Consider the following 17,448-nt stretch of genomic DNA (forward strand, 5'->3'; position numbering starts at 1 on the left):
GTATCACAGCCCTGGACATCTGTAGGGGCAAAATTGGCTAATCCAAAATTTAAATAACACAGATAAATTGATGAATCTATGGACTAAAAGATAATTTAGCTTTTTTTCTTCCTAGCTGGTTTATTTAATCCAGGAACTCTGGGGCATGGGCAAGTTTTCCAAAGTGATGGCTTTGCTATGGCTTATCCCACACTCACCTTCTCTTCCATCAGTGTTTTATTTGCAGGAGGGAACAATCCATGCCTCTCTCAGCAGTGACAGGATGGTGGATGAGGGTTTGAAGCTTAGGTTTTCCACTTTCCCACTGCAATAATATTAATTTCAAACTCTGGTGTGCTTTTCTCCAGCCATTCTTCTCAGGAGCAGCTTTCCAATATTCAGCCAGGTGTAATTATGAGCACCAGGAGAAAGCCTTGTTAAATACGTTATTTTATTTAGGTTTTCCAAGAGTGGAAGATGCTTCTAGCAGGAGCTATTTGACATGAAATGACAGGGTTTCATTTTGGTGCCAATATCCTCACCCCTCTCTCTCCCTGAGCCTTGGGGAGCCGTTCCCTGCTGGCTCCTTTAATTACCTGGGATATTGATCTCAGGGCTCACATTTAATTCCCATTTTTGTGCTTTGTAATGAGTGCCCACACACTCAGCATGGCTTTGCTAATGAATTTTTGGTCTTTCTGCTGCCATCAGCTTTTGCTCAAAGCCCATCTTCCCCCACCTCTGTCAAACATTCCTTGGAAATGTGTAAACTCTGCCAAAATTTTTTACTTTTGGGTCATTCCCAGCTCCTCCTTAATGATAAATAAATGTTTAAAACCAGAGTGTGAGTGGCTGGAGGAGTAGGGAATAGGAGAGAGCTGGGGCAGGGTGTGCTTGCTGTGCCCATCCCTGTCCCCCTCAGAGCTGATCTCTGTAGGAAACCCCATGAGGAGGAAAGCACAGGCTAATCCTAAACGTGGCAAAAAGATTTGGGGTGGGTAATTCATGGGAAGAAGAGGTGGCAATGCCCCCAAGGGACCTTCCCCATCCTGGGCCTTCCTTCCTGCCCCTTTCCTGTCTTTCTAATCTTTCTTTTCCAGCTGGCCCAGCTGCATTGAGCACAGTTTGGCCATTTTTAGGATTTGAATCCCACTGGGATGCTGGGAGCTGTCCCAGGGAGAGGCTGGGATGCTACAGAGAGGGAAACCCTGGCTGTGGTCCATGAGGTGACTCCTTTGCTGAGATGTGTGTGGGAACATCTTCCACTGTGGAGTCATCACTGAGGGCTTTGCTACTCGAAATCCTTGTTCTGAACCATTTTTCCTTTCGCCATGGGTTTTCAACGTGACAGGAGAGGAAAACACAGCAAGCAGGGAGCAAGCAAAGGCTCTGTCAGGTCTGAGCAATGAGCTGCTGCTGCAGTTTGTCTCCTTGGTTTTCCAAGAAAATGCAAATAATAATTGAAATGCTAAATGTGGGAAGTTGGAAAGACAGTGGGTAAATCCTTCCAGAAGGACACAGTCGAGGCTTCCACCTCTTTTCCCAGCCAACAAAGAGAAAGAAGGGAAAGCTCATCTCTGCAGGAAAAATCCAGCCAGAAATGAGGACTGAGGTGGAGCATTTCTCAGGGACAGACTCCAAAATGACATTGCTCGGGGAAAAGCTTAGAACAACCCATCAGGCAGCTCTGGAAGGAGGTGGGGATGGAAAAAGGAGTGTTGTGATGGTGTGGGTGATGCTGAAGCACATCTGTGTCATCCCATGACTTGGTCGTGCTCCTCTCTGCATTTTTAGAAACACAGAGGGATAAATAACAGGAATTCAGAAGGAGCTGCCATCGGTGCTGTAGTAACTCCCAAGGCCAGAGAAAAAAGTCTTTTCTAAGTAAAGTAATCCAGGTACATCACCTTCCAAGAGAAAGCTGAGCACAGATTGCTTATTTAGCCCAGGTGCTGCAAGGTCTGTGCTGGCAGCCCAGCCCACCATGTCTGCAATACATATATATATATATATATATATATATATATATATGTATGTATGTATATATGTACACACACATCTATATTCATACACACACACACATATATATATCCAGATATTTTTTATCACATACTTTTCTTACCCTTCACCAAAACTGCTGTTGGCTGGGGTGCCAGTCTGACCCAGTACCCCAAATCCCTGTGCCACCCCTACACTGTATCCCTTGTGGTATCTTTGCTGCACCCCATCTTCCTGCAGCCTCTCCCCTGTGATCTCTGCTTCCCGGGGAGCTCCCCATCTCTCGGCAATCCCTCCCTAGTCCATCCCACCTCCCGGCACCCCTTTCCCGGTGCTCCCCACATTCTCGTATCCCGTCCCTGGCTGTTCCCCCTTAGGGTTCCCCCCGCGCCCCCTCTTTCCACTCCAAGCCCCGCCCATCACTGACCCCGCCCCTCTCGACCACGCCCACAGCAGGCCCCGCCCCCACGGCACCCCCGCCGAGGAGTTTCCCTGCCCTCAGGCCCGCGCGCAGCTCCGCCCACTGGCCAATCGCCTCTCCGGGCCGCCCACCCGCTCGGCGCCGATTGGCTGAGCGAGCCCCGGGGCCGGCCGGAGGGGAGCAGCGATTGGCCAGCGGCGCCGGCTGGCCCCGCCCCGCCCCGCCCGCCCCGCCCGGGCGGCAGCAGCACCGCCGCCGCCGCCGCCGCCGCCGCAGCGTGGGGCGGCTCCAGCGGCGCGATGGCGGCCACGGCGGGCAGAGCGCTGCCGCTCCTCCTCTGCGGCCGCCGCCCCGCCGCGCTCACCGCCGCCGCCGGCCGCTTCCCGGCGCTGGGCCGGCGCCGCCAGCAGCAGCAGCGACACCGGACGGTGAGTGAGGCGGCAGCCGTGTGCCCTTCAGAAGGCGGGCGCGGTGCCGGCGGGCGGCGCGGGGGCCCCGGCTCCGCGGCTGCTCCACGGCGGTTTCGTGGCGCTTCCCGGCTCCGCCAGCTGCGCGTTTATTCTTAGCACCGTCACCGGGTGAAACTTGAGCGCGGCGGCGGGCGGCGGCAGCGGAGCTCTCCCGGTGGCGCTCCGGCAGCGGCAGCTCCTGGCCCGCCAGCGCCGCTCCGGGAGCGGGCGGTGCTGCCGGCGCTGCCCGGCGTTCCGGGGCCGCGCTCCCGGGGCGGGGGTCGCGGGGAGCCGCCGCCAGGTGGCGCTGGGGGCCGCCGGGCGGGGAGGGGGCGCGGGGCCCCCGCCGGGAGCGGGAGCGGCGGCACCGGCACCGAGCGGGCAGCGCAGCGCCTCTGCCCCGGCTCTGCCGCCTCCTTCTCTTCCCGCCTCCCTCAAGGTCAGCCCAGGCGGAGGCGCTCGGTGCGGAGGGACCGGGGCAAAGCCAGCCGGGCTCTGTGCGCTCCCGTTTCCTCGGGGATTTGCCAGGAAAAGAGGGACTGGCAGCGCACGGCTTTGCTGGGTGTCTCAGGGCGGAAAAAAACTGTAAAGGCAGCAGGTTGCATCTTGGAGCTCGAAAGATTTGCTAAAAATACCGGGAGGGTTTTTTTTCCCTCTTTTTTCTTTTTAAACTAAGGGAACAGCGTGTAACCGTGGGTTATCCTTCTGGCTTTTGCCACAACGTGTTTTAGTGCTGCCTCCAAAGGAGCTTCTGTCGGGGGGGTGCACCTGTCGCTCCCTTGTTGTGCTCTGAACAAGTAACCACGGAACTCCGGGGAGGCACCAAAATCCCGGATTAAAGCAGTGGATCCATGGCTGTGCTCCCTGCGGTGCTGTTTGAGGAGGTGTTCATGCCGGGTACCCCCGGGTGCCGCTCGTTCCCCCGCCGCTGCCGGTGTGTTCTGGCATCACGGGATGCCGGAGGTTCCGTGCGGATCCGGTGTCTCCATCACGGCGGTCCCGCTCCTTCCCACGTGTGAGCTGCGGCTTGTGGGTTCATCCCGGCACCTGCTCAGGTGTGGAATGGCCTTTCCAGCGCCCCTAATTAATGTTTGAGCTGTCTCCTTCAGCGGTGTGGCTCTGGCAAATAATTTGTGTTTGTCTAAATTTAAATTGACCTTTGTGATTGATCTAACGGAGACTCGGATTCGGGCTTGGTTTCACTCCTTGGGCTAAGTGGAGCTGTAAATGTGTGAGAAAATGATATAAAAAAAAAGCATTAAAAGGCCGTGAATCTGCTGTGCTTGCCCAGCAGTGGACGTGACTGAGGTGTGGGCATGTTAAAATCCCACTGTCAGAGCTGTCTCCTGCAGGAGCCTGGGGAAGGAGGAAGAGGATTTTGCTCCTGTCCTGGGGAGTGATGATTAGAAAGCCCTCCTGGCTTTACTTGGGCTGTGCTGCTTGATTCTTGGCAGCCTGGCTGCAGTGTTGCAGTCATTGGTTTTGGGGTTTTTTTCAGCAGGTTGTTTGGGTTGAATCCCTGAAAATCAAGAAATGGGAATCCAGGATCCTGGCAGATCCCTCTGGCAGCATCTGTGATGTGCCTGTTTATCCCCTCACAGCAGAGATAAGTTCTCCTTTCCCTCACACTGCACTTGAGAAACTCTGCAGAGCACTGGGAGAGAGCAGCTGAATCCTGGAATAAGTGATGTGCAAGGAGAAATTAAAGGACTGGAGCTAAGTGGAGCAGTAAATGTGTGAGAAAATTATTAAAAAAACCCATTAAAAATCCCTGAATCTCTTGTGTTTGCCCAGGATACTGAGTGGACGTGACTGAGGTGTGGGCATGTTAAAATCCCACTGTCAGAGCTGTCTCCTGCAGGAGCCTGGGGAAGGAGGAAGAGGATTTTGCTCCTGTTCAGGGGACTGATGATTAGAGAGCCCTCCTGCCTTTAGCTGGGCTCTGTTTGATTCTTGGCAGCCTGGCTGTAGTGTTGCAGTCATTGGTTTTTGGGGTTCTTTCAGCAGATTGGTTGGGTTGAATCCCTGAGACCCAAGAGATGGGGATCCAGGATCCTGGCAGATCCCTCTGGCAGCATCTGTGCTGTGCCTGTTTATCCCCTCACAGCAGAGATGAGTTCTTTCCCTCACACTGCACTTGGGAAACTCTGCAGAGCAGCTGAATCCTGGAATAAGTGATCTGCAAGGAGAAATTAAAGGAACTGGAGCTTTCATAATAAAGAGGAAATTGAAAGGAAGTGTTGCTGCAAAGGGGAAGCAGAAAACCAGACAGATCCTTGTCAAGTGGGGGAAGGAATGGGCTCACAGTGTGAGCAGAGGGGTTTGGGTAGGTGCTGGCAGACTTTACTGACAGTAAGAGCAGTGGAATGCTGAATTATTTCCTGGGAAAGCTGTTCAGTCTTTGCTATCAGAGGTGGTTAGGACAGGTTAGGCTCACATCAATCAGTGATGGCTGATGAGGAATTGATCCCTCTCTGTCGTGGGGCTAGGATGTACAAGCTTCCTGACACCACAGATTAAATTAGGAAAGATGTAGGAAGAGTTTGTATAATATGGGTGTAATTAATAGAGTGGTTACATCAGGTGTTTCTGTGCAGTGTTGTTTTTAGTACCATCAATTCTACTTGGGTACTTCTCAGGATGGCTGGTTTCTCACAGGGCTGATAAATTAAATGGGCTTTCTTTGAGACAGGGTGGAAATGCTAAATGGCCTTATGGATGAGTTCTTTCAAAAGCAATATAAATATTGCTGGAAGAAACTGCACCAGCAGACCAGGTTCCTGTGAGAGGACAGAGCTGTAAAATAAACAAAAAAAAACTTCTCCAGATGGATGAAGTACAGAGGAGGAGGTTTTGATACCACCAAATGGAGAGAGGGTGAGGAGGTGAACAAATCCTTGGATTATGAGGGAACAGTTGGGAGTACATCAGTGCTGGGGGACACAGGGTTTGAGGGAAGCATTCACAGCCTGCTGGAAAGTTCTGGAACCTGGGGCACCTGGGAGAGCTCAGTGGGCTCAGCATGGAGATGTTCCCACAGGAACAATCCCATAGAGAGAGGACCACGAGTCTGTCCTGAACAGGATCACAAGGGGTGAGAGACCTGGGGAGGGGATGCAAGAAACTTGAATGAGAAGTTTGTTCATCGATCTTGGAGTGGGGATGAGCAAGAAGAAGGAAGTTTTTACTGATATTTGTAGGTTTCCCCTGTGAGTGGGGTGGTGGTGTGCATTGCAGGGTGAGGAGGCCTGACCATGGAGCAGGTGGGGCTTGGGATCCACAGCGTTGGGAGGGTGTGACAGAGCTGAATAAATGAACCTGGAGCAGAAGTGTCAGAGGCTGCATCTCTTCCCAGTGTCCCTGTTTGGCTGCACACACGTGAGGGTGGAGGAAGCAGAGTTCCCAAATGTGTCTGCAGTGGAGAAGGTGCTGGGGTTGTGATGTGTGGGAGGCCACACGTCCTGTTGGACAGCTTGGAGAGAGAATTAAAGTGGGGCTTTTCCTCAAAGGAGACTTCCTAATGGAACAAGGGAAGGCCTTTCCTGTCTCCTGCTTGTCCGAGGTGGAAGTTGAGGGTCAGCTTCCCAAGGGCTGGGAAGCAAGCCTGGAAAAACCTCACAAGGAAGCAAGCTGTAGATGGTTTGCAGTGATGTGGAGGTGGACAAAATACTTAAAGGAAACACTCTGCTGTGGTGTGTTGAACACCTAATCCTCGTGGCTTTCTTCCTGCAGAGATTAGAGGCTCCTGTTCCTGCATTTCCTGGTGCCTGTAGCCAGGGCTTGGGTTATGCTGGGTTGGAATGTAATCAGCTGGTGCAGAAATACCCACAGAAAATCAAGGGCTTGGCTGTGTGTGGCATTCCTGTGGTGGTTCATTCTAGCAGCTCTGGTCAAGTCAGGAATATTGACTCCTGGTGCCTTCTTCTAAACCCAAGAAGAAAAAACTAAACCCATCTGAGCTGCAGCCAGATTTTGAGTAGGTATTGGGCACCCTGCAGGTTTGTCTTTCTGCTCCTGATGAGAACCAGGGTTGTGCTGATCCATCCTCCAAGCCAGGTAGCATTTTTGGTGGCCCAGGTTTGAGGATGTAGTGGAGACTGTATCCTGCAGAGACTTTGCTCTGTGCCAAGGAGAGATGGGCTAAGCCTCAGGAGGAGGATGCAGGGCACATCCTGCTGCAGCTGTCCTTTATCCACCACAGATACAATGTGTATTTAGTGAGGTTTTCCCTCTGCAGCACTGACTTCCAGAGAAGCTGTAGTTTACTAGTGTGGTCACAATTTCCTGTGGGACCACCTCAAGCCCTGAAGGTAAGACAGGAGGAGGTTTTGCTTCTTTTTGCCAGGGTCAGAGTTAAATGTGTGAGATGGTATTTCTTGCTGGGACTCAGATGTTTGTTAGTTCTTATCTCAGTTACAGTCTCACAAACCCTGAGTTCTACAACACTTCCCTCTAACAAACTAAAAATGGAGCTCCATCTCTCTCTCTACAAGGTCTTTTAAGGATAAACTGTCCAATTAAGAAGTGGCACCTGAATTGTTTTCACTTTTAACCCAATAACCAACCACCCATGGCCTGCAATATGGACTTTTTTATCAAATTACACAAAACCACCCAAACCCATGGAGAAGAGGGTGAAGAAGAGGGACCAGCCTCTGCCCCAAAACCTTTGTCTTGTTTCTATATATTACTACATTCTAAAACCATAAACTCTGAGTTTCCCACCATGTGATGTCACACAGGTCTATTCAAACTCCACACCAACAATCCCAGATTATGGCAAGAATTGAATCCCACCATTCATTGAGATAGAATTGAATTCTATTATTCAGTTTTGGAATCCATCTCCACAGCCTCAGGTCAATCCTGTGTTTTCTTGAGGCTCAGTGCCTGTCAGCACAGAAAGTCAGAAATTCTCAGCACCCAGGGTTCCAGCACCTCCCTGTCACCACAGTTGCAGTTCATTGTCCCCCTGCTGCCCAGCCCCTGGAGGAAACTGCCAGGTGAAGCTCAGGCAGTGGCACTGGGTGGCTGCAGGGATGGTGGCACTTGGAACACTCTGGGATGTGTTTTTGCTGAGGATGGAAGCTGGCAGACTTGTTTAATTAACTGTACTGCTGTTTTCCTGAGCTGGCATACTGCTGATTGTGATTTTCCAAGGAATGATTAAAAACCTGTGCTAAAAGGGATGACCAGCAAATATTTTTGGATGTATGAAAGTGGCTAAAATCAGAGAACACACTTTCAGGGCTCTCTCTGTGTGAGGGAGGAGCACAATACACGGACTGAATATTGGTTTGGGGTTTTTTGACAGTTATATGGTAGTGTTACCATTTTTTATTTAGTATTTATCACATGGGAATAATAAAGACTGAATTTAGGGGAAGGAAGTTACAGTCATGATCAAGTTGATGCTGTCACTAATATAAAAATTTCAGGGCAGTTCTGTTTCCACAAGGGAAATGTTTCTCAGCTGTGCTCAGACAAGAGGGGCATAGCTCTCCTGACCAGAGCCAGGTCTTAGAAAGAGAAGAAAAAAAAAAGTTGCTCTCTCTCTAAAGCTCTTTTAAGATTCATCTGAAAGAGGAAACTTTCTGTGAGGTAAGGCTCCACCCAGTCTGAAGGGTGCAACATAACTTTTATGATTTAATTTCTGATTTGTGCTATGAGTCACCAGTTTGCCATTCTATAAAATAGCATTGAGCTGACTCAAATGTGCAATTTAAATTATTCTCCTGATTGGATGTCTGTGGAAATGTAGAGATTGTTTTAGATTTGGGTGGCTTGTTTTTTTAAAAAAGTAATTATTCATTTATTGCAGTGTCAGTTGGTGGTCAGCCACTCTTCTTAAAATCCCAACTGCTGCTTTCTGCTGCTGTGGCTTCTGGCAGCATGAGGAACTGTACTAAAAAATGTGAAATTTGTTGAAGCTAGATGAAGCTGTGTTCCCTTGCTCACCATGGGGGCATACTTCTTATTTCTGAAGCGCTCTTGAGACCACCTGTGCTATTGCTGGTGGGGATTTCATCACATTTTCACTTTCCCAGTGCAAACTACAGCAATCAGGCTTTAAGGGCTGTTTTGTCCTTGAGTATTTAATGCTGAAAATGAAATGACCTGTGCCTCTGCTGTTGAAGATTCTGCAGAGGGTTTTCTCCCTGTTATTAAGGTCTCATTGGTCATCAAAATGAGATGTCATCTTAATGAAGATGAAAATATGCTGCACTTGAGTGGGATGTGGAATTGGATTCCAGCAGGACGAGCCTGTGGGGTATGGCTTTTGCCTCATGTCAAATACAGAGCATGTCCACTCTCTTTTTCTGCATTCTTGGCAGCTCTTTAGGAATTAGGAAATGTAGAGCTCATTTCAGCAATTTGCTCTTGTTGGCTTCCCCAGGAGGAAAGGACTGCCGTGCAATGTGGAAACTCTCAATCTCTGACACGCCCTGTTGGAATAATTAAAACTCCAATTGCACTCAGATATAGATATGTAACTTATGTTCTACAAGGGAGCAGCCACCATAAAAACATAAAACCAACTCTGGGTGATTGTCAGTCTTGTCTCAAACCCTTGTTTTCTTCTGCCCCAACTGACTCCTGGCGGTGCTGAGCTCTTTTGGGTTTGCAGCTGAAACCTGCAGAAGGAGCAGCAAAAGGATGTTGGCTGGCCAGGGTGCAGATTGTGAGATGGAATCAGAGTAGGAAGGAAATTCGTTCTGACAGATTGTTGTAAGAGGAAATAGTTATTCATTCCACTTCAACCATTCTTTAAAAATACATCCTCATCATTTAGCCTCGTCATTTTTCTTACATGTTTGGACTTAAATGAGAATGAGTTTTCTGCCTGGCAAAGCAACTCCAAAAATGACAATTTTAAGTACTACTCTGACAAATGAAGATATTAAGAGAAAATGGACTACCCAAGATAGCACAAGAGTGATGTGGGATTTTTTTTTTTCAACTTGTGTGTTAAAAAGAAATATCTGGGGTCTGGATGATGGTTTTCCTATACAAATTTTCCTGCATGGATTCTGTTCTGTCATTATTCATGCTTGCCTCTGAGAATAATTTGAGATCCCACGTCCCGCTCGTGTTTTCTGCTTCCAGACAAAACTCACACACTGTGACTGTGCAGTGCAGCAGCAACCTTTTAATAGTCATTTAAATTAATTGGAAGCCTGTCCCAAACATCACAGAGATTCCTGGCAGGGGGAGATGGGAGGGAAAGCTGGCAGCAAAAGTTATTTTCTCCCCGAAATAACAGTGAGCTGCAAAACTGCAGAGATTTCCCAGGGGGAGGAAAATGTGATTCCTTTTTTGGAATGAAAATGCCCTGGTTCATCATGTGACTTGGGAAATCCTCTCGGCTTCCTGCAGAGGGGAAAGGGTGAGTTGAAGGTTTGGTTGGATGTTTGTGATGTATGAGGGCTCCCCTGGGAGCCTCCTGCTTGCTGCAAGGCTATTCCTGTTATCAGGGACTCGTTCCCGAGGCAGTGACAAAAGAAATTTCATTGTCTAAATATTGAGTGGATGGGATAATTGCACTCCTCAGCGCTGTGTGGTTTCTCCCGAGTTTGGGGGTGTTGTGGTGAAGTGGAGAGTGGGATCCTTCCCTTGGAATTTGGTGTAAGGGATTCAAGGAACCAAACCCAGTGTCTCTGTTAGGAGTTGTTTAATGAGCAATGTGTTTTGCTAGGAGTGAAACCAGCTCCAGACACTCCCTCCTGCACAAAGGGAATGGATTAAAAAGTGTTCCCTGCTCAGGATGAGCTGTCCCTGTGCTTCATGAGCTGCCTGGAAACCTCTGGGGCTGCTTTGGCTCGGGCTGTGGCCAGTGCCTGCCTCACACAGGGGCACTGGGGGTGGTTTGGAGCCTGGAAACTCCTGGATTCACACTGCAGGTGCTGAGACATCCATCCCTCCTTGCTGGGCTGGGGATGTGAGGCTGATGGCTAAGGAACACAAACTGATGGGCCAAAACACAGCTCTGGCCTGGGGCCAGAACACCATGGCCGCAGAGTTGAAGAGCGCTAAGATGGGCTTTATTTTAAGGATAATTTTGTCCAAAGACAAAGACTGTGACTCAGATTCACACATGTTCTCGTGGAAAACAAATCATGGTTTCGAGCTCGTGTGTGTGGGAGCGAGCATTTCCATATTTCCTCTTGGCATTTAGTGCTCCAGAGACTCATTTCAAACAAATAGTTTCACAAAGTACCTCATTACTGAGCAGGGCAGGATGTGACACCACACAGATATGGGGTTTTGTGCTGGCAAGGAAGTCAGGATTTTGAGAACAGCATTGATACTACGAGAAACTGATATTATGTCAATTGAATACTTATTGGTATTGGTATTATTATTATTGGTATTGTTATTGATATTATTATTGGTATTATTGCTATTATCTATATTATTATTATGGGTATTATGTGAATTGAATACATTGATACTATGTGAAATTAATTGTTTTGTAAATCATTGTGTTTTGTGAGGGTCCCAGGACAAGGAAGAGATGAATTTGACTCCATATTCTTAGAAGGCTATTATATTATATTATATTATATTATATTATATTATATTATATTATATTATATTATATTATATTATATTATATTATATTATATTATATTATATTATATTATATTATATTATTAAAACTATGCTAAACTATAGAGAAAAATACATCAGAAAGCTAGAAAAGAATAAATAATAAAACCCTGTGGCTCCTCAGAGAGTCACTCATAACTAGCTTTAATTAGTCATTAATTAAGAACAATTCATATGTTTGGATAAACAATCTCCAGACCACATTCCAGAGCAGCAAAACATGGAGAAGCTGAGGTTTCTCACCTTCCCAGGAGAAAAAATCTTGGCAAAGGGATTTTTCAAAAAATATCATAGTAACCGTAAATAACATTTTTAACAGACGTTGGGGTGTTTTTTCACCTTTCCCCAAAGGTGGGCTGTTTCTGGTGGCTGTCCCTGCACACCATTCAGCTTTCCTGTGCACAGAGCTCCTGTGCTGCATTGTGTTTGTTCCCTTTGCAGGCACTGGTTCCACTGGCATCCCCTGCAGGATGCCCTCCTCTCCCATGCAGGCACACTGGGAACACACAGCTCCACTCAGGGCTCTGCATCTGGGGCAGGGACTCTGCTGGAGCTGCTGCTTCCATGACCTACTTCTTCATGGAATAAAAAACTGCTCCTGGTGGCTCACAAGAGAGATTTGGGCTTTTTTAAAAAAAATCAGGCTCCAGTTTGATGCAGTCATCCCCCTCGAGGTTGTTCCCTGAGTTATTCCAGTTTCAGTGGAAGGCAAGCACAGGAGCACCTGTGCCTAGAGCAGCGTGGCTTTGGGGGTTTGAAGCAAGCCCTGTGTGTTCCTGAATGTCACTGGGATATTTTATGAAAAATCCTTTCACCAGGATTTCTTCTCCTGGGAAGCTTCAGCTTCTCTCTGTTCTGCTGCTTTGGAATGTGATTTGGAGAATTGTTTACCCAGCATGTGAGTTTATTTTAATTTAATGACCAATCACATCCAGCTGTGTCGGACTCTTGAGTCTAACATGAATTTTTTACTATTGTTCTTTTCTAGCCTTCTAGCTGTAGCCTTTCTTTATAGCTTTAGTATAGAATAAAATAGAATAGAATAAAATAGAATATAAGAATAGAACAAAACAGAATAGATAATATAATATATATAATATATATTATATATAATACAATTTAATATATAATGCAGTATGATATGATATTGATATGATAATGATGTAATGTAATACAATACAATTTAATACTATACAATATAACATACTATATAATATAATATAATCTACAATATAATACAATATAATCAGCCTTCTGAGAACTTGGAGTCAATTCTCATCTCTCACCTCGTCCTGGGGACCCACAACCCTGCAACACCTGAGGAGCTGTTTGTTGTTGAGGTCAGTCAGATGTCATTAATTTCTCCATTTCTCCGTTTGTAGAGCGGTAGGTGTGTAACTGACTCATTCTCAACACTGTATCTCCTGTTTTTTCCTCAGTTTAGGACATTTAGCAACACTCAAAACTGAGCTGCTTTGATTAGCCTGACATTTTATGTAACAGAGGGCCCCAGAGAGGGCTGTTTGTTCTTGGAATTGCAATGTCAGAGCATCACAGCAGGTTTCAGGGCAGCCTTTCCATAATTTGTGTGCATTTCTGCTCAGATGGAATCACAGGAATCCCCTCCCATTCCCTGGGTGTCCCTGCAGGGGTTTCATGGCACTGCCAGAGCTCTGCTTGCCTCCTGCAGCAGCTGAGGATGCTCCAGGCAGGTTCTGACTCACAAACACTTCCAGGCTTCCTTACAGCCTTGGGAGTGTGCAAAAACACAGCCTGAGAGCTGAGTTCCTGCCCTAGCCTTGCCATCCCACTGAGGACCTGGAGACCCCACTGGCTGGGTGTCAGGTCTGTGTTTTCTCAGTTTCCTTGGCTAAAAAGTTAAACCTCCTTTCCATGAACACCCCCAAAACCCCTCCTCTGTTTTCTGTTAATGTATTTTAATGTGCTCCAGCTCCATTACTCTGCCTCCTCCAAGCTTTTCTAAACAAAAGTTATAAAAAAAAATAATAGTAAAGCTTGCAGCCTTCCATTGTCATGCTTTCCATTTTTATAATAGCAACTAGCATCCCAAGAGCTGTTTTTAGATTAGGCTCATTTAGTTCTCAAGTGTGTTTCCCTTTTTTTGCCATTTGTGAGCACAGGGTAGTTTAAAATGTGTATTATTTTGGCCATTATTTGCCTTGGAAAAAGCATTCTCTGGAACACTTTAATTCAGTTATTTAATAGCTGTAAATAACAGAGCTGCTGGAGAACAGCTTGGCTGACCAGTGGCAGTAATATCCATGAAACTTATTTAATCCTAAGTGATTAAACTTGAATTTTATGGGTTGTGTTTACAGCTGAGGTTCTCCAGCTCTGATTTCCTCTCTGTGCTGCTTGAATGTTAATATTAATTTTCAGTCCTGGTGATCCCTGACTTATGTGAGGCTTTCCCCATGGCCAGATCTACCTCAGTCTGGTTTCTGAAGAAATGCAGCAGTCAAAATAGAAGAAAATACTTTTTTTTTGGTTGCTGCTGTTATTGTATCTTCCTCCTACCGCTCTGGTGTTTTGCTGAGTCCCCCAGCTTCTGCTCTTGGCTGTTTGAGATGCATGAACAGCTCGTAAATAAACATGAGAGAAATCCATGCAACTTCTTAGCAGAGAAATCTTGATTTATTGCATATTACCTGAGTGCAAAACCCTTCCAGCTCTTACTGTGAAAAATACCTGCCTATTTCCTTGCAGGTCTGAGGAGCATCACCCAGGTTAAAATGACATTGTGAGTATAATAACTTCATGTTTTTGCAATCAGTTAATGAAGTTCAGGTTGTGTGATACTCAGAACCAACTGGGTAATTTGGTGATCTGAGGGAATAAATCCCACAGACTCCCTGGGAAGGAGGTTATTTCCCAAAATTGAGGGAAAGGACAGCTGCAGACAGACAATCAAAAATAGTGGGGGTGGGAAGAAGGTAGATGAAAAATAAGATGCACTTGAGCTGTTGCCATCCATCACTATTACTGTAATAAGCACAGGAATTTGAAGGGGCATGAAAGCACTTGAGTGACTTCTCCTGTGCTCCTGATTTATATTCTGGGAATTTTGGTGCAAAGCTGCTGTTCTTGCTCATCCCTTGGTCTCTCTGATGCTGTTGCTGCAAGGTTACTTTCCCCTCCTTGTTTAGTTGTGTACCCATAATGATAAACACAGATTTTTTCCCTGTGCCAAGGCTTTTACCTTGCAATAATTAATATTAATACATATATCAATTGGATTATGTCAGTAATTAATATTAATACATATATCAATTGGATTATGTATTATATATAATATATATATAAATATATATTGGATTATATTATACAATCCAGTAATAACTGGGGTTTTTCCCCCTCATCCTTGCTGTGAGAACAAGACTGCCAAGTCATTTTGGGGATATTAATTGCACTTTTTCACAAGAGACTGAAGGAGCACAACCTTAATAAGAAGTCTTAACTTTGAACAGTTCTAATTGCTGTTTGCAGCTTTAATTGTGATGTGGCTTTTCCAGGTAGATGATCTGATAGGAGAAGAATAACCAGGCTCTGAGCAGACACTTACTTCATTTCTGCCCACAGCTCTGGCCAGCCATTAATTTCCTTTTTCTCTCCACAGTAATTAGTGTGGAGCTATGAAGCTCAGAGGTTGAGCACAGTAAATTAACCCTTGTGTCCAGGAGAGAGGAGATGGGAGTGTTGGCCTCCTGTGAGAGTGCTTTTTGTAGAGTTGATGTTCTTGAAGTCTTTCCTTTATAGAAAATCTTTTAAGTAATATTCAGGTAGGATTTAAGTAATAAAGTTGAATAAAATGTGTGCCCCTTTGCTGCTGAAGCTGCTTGTTTCTTGTTTTTCTTGGTAGGGCTAAGGACCAGTGGCCAGCAAGATTAATTTTATGGGATGTGCTGAATTAGCACTCCAGAGCCTCCAGTGATAAATACCTTTCTCCCTGTCCTCTCCCTTTTCTCCTGTGTCCCACCAAGTTCAGTTTCCAAGGCACAAACCCAGGCAGGATATGTGGAGGTGTAAAATCTCTGCTTCAGCCAGCATGAGCCAGTAATCCCTCTCTGCATGGTTTTACATTTCTACAAATGAATTTTTTGATCAATAGTTAGCAAAAAAAAATTGTAGGAGAGTGCAAGTGAAATAGCAAAAATTAAACAACCATGTTTGAGAGCACTGGTGGTTGAATCATCTCCTTCAGACCTTTGCCTGGTGATTATTTTTGGACCAAATTGTTGCTTCCACTCTTAATTCCTACACTCCCACTGAGAGGTTCGGGGGAACCTCAGGATTCTGGGGGCAGTTTTCACTCAGAACAGGTCACGACTGACTTTTAAAAGACAGCTTTGGAGAGAACTGATTTCCAGACAAACATCTTCTCTTTACTGTGCTTGTGTTAAGATTATCCTAGTTTAGAACAATAATCTGGCATTAGTGTCAGTGAGACAGTAATCTGGCAGAGTGCAGGTTTAAATGGATACTGCTGGCAAATCCCAGGCAGTGAACTGAGCAGAGCTTCAGCTCAAAACATTTCCAGTTTCTTGTAGTTTTCTACAATCTTTACGTTTTGCTGATTATTTCACAGTTGAGACAGTGAAAAATTACTTGTACCTTTTGAGTTTTAGGCCCACCATGAATTTTTTTTTACCCTCTCTTGATCCCCTCAATGTTTTTTTTGTCAGAGCTGCTTTGCCAGGCACCCATCACAAACCTGAGAATCCTGGACCATGCACAACCCCACTGATGTTGCAGTTGTAGGATGCTGTGATTTACATGTTTGCTGTGGGGGATATTTGTTAATATTTGTTAATATCTGGCTTGGGGGATGGCAAAACCTGGTGTTTTCATGTCCCTCAGGGGTAAAATGTGCAGAGGAGCAGCTGGTGGCTCTGCAGGAGGGTCACAGGGCTTGGGCTGAAGCAGCTCCAGGGTGGCTCCGTGGTCACTGCTGCCAGGGGGGACTCAGAGGAGGAGTTTCTGCAGTTCCTGTGCCAGCAGATGGTTTCCCATTGTGAATCCTTCCTTGCCTGGATGCAGAAGAGCTTTCCAGGAAAGGCTGAGGCGGCTGTGAGGATTCCCTCAGGTTTTTTGTGAGTAAATATTTAATTTCTAAGAATGGCTGCCCTTTGAGTGGTGATTGTGAGTTCCTTCCAAAGCAAAGGGCTCTTTGGACCTCTTGGAGCACTTATGGCCTCTGACATTAAATTTGCCATTTGGAAACTCTTTGGGAGTGCAGAGCAGCTCCTGTTGCAATTGTGAGCTGTGAAGAAGGAGGTTTAGCTGCAGACAGATGGACACTGGGCTGGGTGGGAACTGGGTGTCCTAATGCAGCTTATGTGGCTTCCTGGGGGATAAGTAGGAATGGATTGTGATTTAATGCCACTCAGTGGGGAAAAAAAAAATTAATTAGTGTTACATTTACTCTGTATAGATAGATAACATTTAATCTACAGCTGTGTTTTCAGAGCAGTTTTCCTTCAACTGATAATGCCAGCCACAAAAATTCCACTTCTGCAGCATGGCCATAAAAAATAATGACCTATTCCAGTGTGCTATTGCATTCCTGAGCTTTAGGAAGTGTCTGAGGGGTCAAACCTGCACTTGGGGCTGTGCTGTGGAGCAGCAGGATTAGAGCTTGATTTGTATGTGAGGGGTGGCTGCTGCTGCAGAAAAGGAGGCAATTTGTGAGTGCTTGAGGAAAGAGCAGGGAGCTTGAAGGGCAGAGCTTTTGTCCCTTCTGCTATTGTGTGCCTCTTCTCCCACTGCAGGATTGAACTGGGCACTTTCTCTGTGCACTGGCTAGAAAACATTTATCTACCAAGTTTTGATGTTTTACTCCACAAGTGTTAGGATAGAGATGAAGCCAATTAACAGCTTTGCTAATGTATCACAGAATCCCAGAATGGTCTGGGCTGGAAGGTGTTGGATTGAGCCCTTTTCTGACCCAGAGATGGGGCAACTGAGAGGTGA

At 46.4% G+C, this 17,448-nt stretch overlaps 1 protein-coding gene across 2 annotated transcripts in view; it reads left to right on the plus strand.

Annotated features, from left to right (window-relative positions):
• The first annotated feature begins 2,660 nt into the window (after positions 1-2,660).
• Positions 2,661-17,448, plus strand: part of MCU (mitochondrial calcium uniporter) — an 85,061-nt gene continuing 70,273 nt past the window's right edge. Inside the window, exon 1 of one of the 2 annotated variants that reach the window (XM_059476982.1) lies at positions 2,661-2,826. In XM_059476982.1, the coding sequence (XP_059332965.1) occupies positions 2,698-2,826 (129 nt within the window). In that variant the 5' untranslated portion in view covers positions 2,661-2,697. The remainder of the gene's footprint in view (positions 2,827-17,448) is intronic. The other variant, XM_059476983.1, reaches the window with a different exon arrangement.

The sequence above is a fragment of the Ammospiza nelsoni genome, chromosome 8 (genome assembly GCF_027579445.1).
Source record: "Ammospiza nelsoni isolate bAmmNel1 chromosome 8, bAmmNel1.pri, whole genome shotgun sequence".
In the NCBI taxonomy this organism is placed as follows: domain Eukaryota; kingdom Metazoa; phylum Chordata; class Aves; order Passeriformes; family Passerellidae; genus Ammospiza; species Ammospiza nelsoni.